Below are 5480 nucleotides of genomic sequence, written 5' to 3'. Positions count from 1 at the left end.
ATTTTTCATCTTCCCCAACTGAAACTCTGTACCAGTTAAACACTATCTCCTACTCTCCCTCCCTCCCAGCCCCCGCCACCCACTGTTCTACCTTCCGTCTCTGCGAATCTGACTACTGTAGGTACCTCATGTAATTGGAATTGTACAGCATTTCTCTTTTTGTGACTGTCTTATTTCACATAGCAGAATTTTCTCAAGGCTCATTAATTGTAGCATATATCAAAGTTTCCTTCCTTCTTAAGGCTGATAGTCCATTGTATGTACATTCCACAATTTATGCAGTCATCCATCGGTGGACATTTGGGTTGCTTCTACATTTTGGCACCTGTGAATAATGCTGCTATGAACGTGGGTGTGCAAATCTCTCTTTTGAGTCCCTGCTTTCTGTTCTTCTGGGTATGTGCCAGAAGTGGAATTGCTGGATCATGTGGTAATTCTATGTTTTGCTTTCTGAGGAACTTCCATACCATTTTCCACGGCAGCTGCACCGTTTCATTTCCACCAGCAACGCACAAGGATTCCAATTTCTCCAGGTCCTCGACAACACTTGTTATTTTCTGTTGTTATTGTTTTGATAATAGTGATCCTAATGGGTGTAAAGTGATATCTCATGGTGATGTCATTTGCATTTCCCTAGTGATTAGTGATGTGGAGCCTCTTTTCACGTGCTTACTGATCATTTGTGTATCTTCTTTGGATAAATGTGTATTGAAGTCCTTTGTCCATTTTTTGTTTAAAGGAATTTTGCCTTGTCAAAAAATTTATTTATTTATTTATGGCTGTGTTGGGTCTTCGTTTCTGTGCGAGGGCTTTCTCTAGTTGCGGCGAGCGGGGGCCACTCTTCATCGTGGTGCGCGGGCCTCTCACTGTCGCGGCCTCTGTTGGGGAGCACAGGCTCCAGAGGCGCAGGCTCAGTCGTTGCGGCTCACGGGGCTAGTTCCTCCGCGGCATGTGGGATCCTCCTAGACCAGGGCTCGAACCCGTGTCCGCTGCATTGGCAGGCGGATTGTCAACCACTGCACCAGCCGGGAGGCCCCTTCGTCCCTTTTTTTTTTTTTTTTTTTTTTTTTTGCTGTACGCGGGCCTCTCACTGCTGTGGCCTCTCCTGCCGCGGAGCAACAGGCTCCAGATGCGCAGTCCCAGCGGCCATGGCTCACGGGCCCAGGCACTCCACGATATGTGGGATCCTCCCGGACCAGGGCACGAACCCGTGTCCCCTGCATCGGCAGGCAGACTCCCAACCAGTGCCCTTTGTCCATTTTTGATCAGTTGTTTTTGTGTTGTTGAGGAGCTCTTATATAGTCTGCGTATTAACCTCTTATGAAACATATAGTTAAAATATACATTTCTGGATGCCAGGAACCTGTCTTAAGGTTCTTTTTTTAAAAATAAATTTAGTTATTTAATTTTTGGCTGCATTGGGTCCTTGTTGCCGCGCACGGGCTTTCTTTTAGTTGCAGTGAGCAGGGGCTACTCTTCGTTGTGGTGCATGGGCTTCTCACTGCGGTGGCTTCTCTTGTTGTGAGCATGGGCTCTAGGCGTGCGGGGTTCAGTAACTGTGGCACTTGGGCTCAGTACTTGTGGCTGATGGGCTCAGTTGCTCTGAGGCATGTGGGATCTTCCTGAACCAGGGCTCGAACCTGTGTCCCCTGCATCGGCAGGCGGATTCTTAACCACTGCGCCACCAGGGACGCCCCTTAAGGTCCTTTTAATTCCCCCAAAGCACTTGGCACCTTGTAGATGTTCAACAAGAGTCTGGTGAAAGAATAGCCACAAAGTGTGGTAGGTCAGAGGCAGCTTGAAACTAAGTTTGCAGGAGGGCTATGAAGAGCATTTTCCAGTCAAGTTCGAGACCCGTTACCTCTGGAAGGCAGTCGGGGAATCAGGGAGCCCCCTGCTCCCAAAGGATTACCTTGGAGATGAAGAGGAGGGAGCAGAGAGTGAATGAACTCTTGGCCTTTATTAAAAAGAAGGCAAGGAGAGTCCCACTCCCCAAACATCCCCTGGAATAGACACACTGTAGGTCGGGCTATGGGAGGTCAGAAGGACAGGTGGACCCTCTGGAAGAGGGCAGTCCCAGGGCAGGGGGCACGCACCTGAGCATCTGAAAGACCCTCGAGAGTGAAAGAAAGCAGAGCACAGCACACACGACCTCTGTGCCCAAACACTTGCCAGGGGGACCCCTCCCTGCATGGGTGGGCAAGGGATCCCTGGAGCTCCAGACACCCAACCAGCGGGTGGAACCTGTGAAAGGCTGAATCCTGACCTCCTAGACACAGAACATTTGGGGGCTTCTCTGTCTTCTGGGAAACAGCATGTGGTGATTGCAGGCTTGGGCTGAAAGGATGCGGCTGAAGAGGTAAATGTGGATTTGGTGCACTTCCTTACATGGGGTTCCTGTGAGGATGAGGGAAGTGGGAGCTGCCCGGATCCAGACTCCTTACTCTGGGTTAGAGCAGCTGTGGGCACCGCGGCAGAGCGCCTGGGGAAGAGGTCTGTTCCCCATCAGGCCGGAGGGGCGCTGAGCCTTCAGCCTCGTGGGAAGTGGGCCTGGGGAATGGGATGGGGTGGGCTTGGCTTGTTTTCTGTTTGTGCTTCAGTAGAACGCCTTCTCCAGATACGCATTCAGGAACATCCCCGAGGGGTCCAGCTTTTCTCGGATGGCACAGAACTTCGGAAAGGCAGGATACATTTTCTCGAAGTCCTTCCGGGTGCAGTTGTGGGCCTGAGGAAGCAACCAGATTCAACAGGCCTCATTCCCTGGAACCAGCATTGCAGCGGAGCTGCAAACAGGCCCCCACGTCTGGATGCCTGCATGTGTGATGCTGCTACCCCCAGGCACACACAAGCACATACATGCATGCATTCATTCACATGCACCTATAATGTAGAGACCCAAAGAGGAGGGAGGAAGTTCTTGGAAAGTAAAGAAGGAAGGTGTTAAAATGCAGCATTAAACTTCCCATTCCCTTTGCCACCTGGCAGTGTGTGAGTGGAGAGGGCTCTGGCCCCAATTCAACTGCTAATTAGTAAGTAAGTCCCGTCACCTCTGAGAGACCCCTAGTTTCCTGTCTGTTAAATAGACCCACCGCCTTATCCTGCTTGTAGGGTTACTATGAGAATTAAATAAAATGAAAGGTGAGGAAGTGTTCTGAAAACTCAGAGAATTAGTCACTGGGCTGTTGGAACATGAATGCAGGGGGAAGATGGGTCTGGTTAGGGTCGTGGGGGCCCTCCTTCCTGTCACTTGCTCAGCCCAAGTTTCCCCACATCTAAGCCTTGGGCAGGCAGGGCAACTGGGAGGAGAGGCGCCCTCTGGTGCAAGCCTCAGCTCACAGCAGCTGCCCAGCTGACAACCCCCATGAAACATCCTACCTTGGCCCAGTGGGGCCTGCCCCCCACCTTCTTCATGATGGTCTCGTAGGCCAGCCAGTAGTCCAGCCGCGGCACGTCCTTGCCGTAGGGTCTGGGGAGGGGGCAGAAGGAGGTGAGGCCCTGTCTCCGCTTTGCACGGTCCCACCCATTGTTATTAGGCACCTTGCCTGTGCCCTCAGGACATGGACAGCAGTGACCCAGCACCTTGAGGGCTTCTGCTCAGAAGGATTTGGAAAAGGTTTACATCCTCTTGCATATTTTTTAACTGGCCACTGAAAGTTGTCATGAGTTTAAATAATTTTAAAGATTTGTGTGTGTGTGTGTGTATGTATGTATATATATATATATACATACATACACACACACACACACACACACACATATATATGTATGTATATTTATATACTCATGTAGCTTGAAGATTTCAATTTTAAATCTAAATATTTTAAAATGTAAATTAAAAAAATTTAATGTAAAGATGACTTTAAGGAGATATATATATACATATATATGTATATATACACACACACACAAACCTTAAAAATAAATATTTATACCAGAATCCCCTCATTGATGTATGGAAAGCATGGCCATATAACCTAGTTGGTCAGTCCTGCAAAGTCAGATTTACTGACAGAAAAAATCAAAGTCAGAGCTTTAAAAAATTCAAATGTTATGATGCAGCCCCATGGCAACTTTCTCACTTCTGAATTTACATGCACAGGTAGGGATAAGACAGACAGACAGATGTGGATGAGGCTGGCTGCAAGTCTGTCCCTACATGAAATAAGCCCCCTCTCATTCAGTACGCGTTTCAGAAACTCTCTTCTGGCTTCGGGGACTCCCGCCAGGACAGCGCCTTCTTGAATTGTCCCTTGGGATCCCTTGAGTTTGGGGTATTTTACATGCTGGAGAAATACAGCATAGTAAGATTCAGGCTGGGAGAGAGTATATTTGTCTTTTGCAAAGTCAGAGAAGGGCTGTTATCAATGGGGGATGGGAAGGAAGGAAGACATGTCTTAGGCAGGAAGTTTTAGAAAAGAGGAGCTTCTTAAACCGTCCATGCCCGTAAGCCTCATACAAGAGGTTATTGTGCAACTAATCAGGTATCGGCACAGGGCCTGGTGGAGCCGGTTAAGATGGACAAATGCATCCAGGCCTGATTCTCTTTTTGGCTGAACTGAAACCTGGCCTCAGAATCCTTCTCGACGCAGTTCCAGGCTCTGGGAATCAATGACTAGGGCAGGCACAGGAGATAGCATAGACTTGTCATTCAGTACTATCAGCTTCACAAGTAGTAGCTATGCATATTAACGTTAACATTACTATTTTACACATTCATTAATATTAATGACTGCATTAACATAACATAGGCTAGAAAGGGTGGTTGTAGGAACTCGAAGGAGAGAAAGACGATTTTCTGCGGCCAGGATCAGGGAAGTCTCCCGGGAGAAGGTGGTGCTTGAACTGGACTTGAAAGCTGGGGAAGGAGAGGGGTCCCTTCGAAGCAGGGTGGCAGGGTGGGGGTAGGGAGCCCAGCCCCACCCTGCCCCCTCCACGCGCTGCTCACCTGTACATGATGATGTTCATGTAGCAACTGTCGCGCTGGAAGCAGGGGCTCAGCAGGATGTCGTCCCCCCGGGTGAAGCGCACCTCCACGGGGTAGTGGGCCACCACCCTGGGGTGCGCCTCCAGCATGGCCTTCAGCTCCAGCAGGGCCTCCTTGGTCTTCTCTCTGCACTCGGCCCAGGGGGATGGAACCCAGACCTCAAGAAGAGGCCTCCTGAGCTCCCATGAGGCTCTGCACGGCTTCCCAGCCTTGGGGGCCTCGGGGATCCCGGTCCCCAGGAGGCCCCTTCCTCATGGCTGCTCTCAAAGTCCTCACAGAAGAGGAGACCTACCAACTGCTCCCAGCTCAGATCCCAGGGCCCCCACCCAATCGGGGGCTCCCCTTGGGTCTCTGACCACAGCTGTCCCATGCCCCAGCCTCCTCTTTTTCAGACAGTCACGTCACTCTGATTCCAAGACTTCTACTTTTTCTAATAGTCCTTCCCCAAGAGTGTGGTGGCCTCAGCCCCTGAACATGGTAACAGAGGCACCCCTTA

At 50.1% G+C, this 5480-nt stretch overlaps 1 protein-coding gene across 1 annotated transcript in view; it reads right to left on the bottom strand.

Moving 5' to 3' along the window:
• Positions 1-1943: 1943 nt before the first annotated feature.
• LOC112414983 (L-gulonolactone oxidase) overlaps positions 1944-5480 on the bottom strand; it is a 28911-nt gene continuing 25374 nt past the window's right edge. The window contains exons 10-12 of the mRNA XM_024767734.1: positions 4946-5110; positions 3376-3466; positions 1944-2725 (exon numbers count right to left, since the gene is read on the bottom strand). Of these exons, the coding sequence (XP_024623502.1) occupies positions 2597-2725; positions 3376-3466; positions 4946-5110 (385 nt within the window). The 3' untranslated portion in view covers positions 1944-2596. The remainder of the gene's footprint in view (positions 2726-3375; positions 3467-4945; positions 5111-5480) is intronic.

The sequence above is a fragment of the Neophocaena asiaeorientalis genome, unplaced genomic scaffold (assembly GCF_003031525.2).
Source record: "Neophocaena asiaeorientalis asiaeorientalis breed wild unplaced genomic scaffold, Neophocaena_asiaeorientalis_V1.1 scaffold523, whole genome shotgun sequence".
Classification (NCBI taxonomy): domain Eukaryota; kingdom Metazoa; phylum Chordata; class Mammalia; order Artiodactyla; family Phocoenidae; genus Neophocaena; species Neophocaena asiaeorientalis.
The sequence above is the reverse complement of the archived record's forward strand: the minus strand, read 5'-3'. Positions and strand labels throughout refer to the sequence as shown.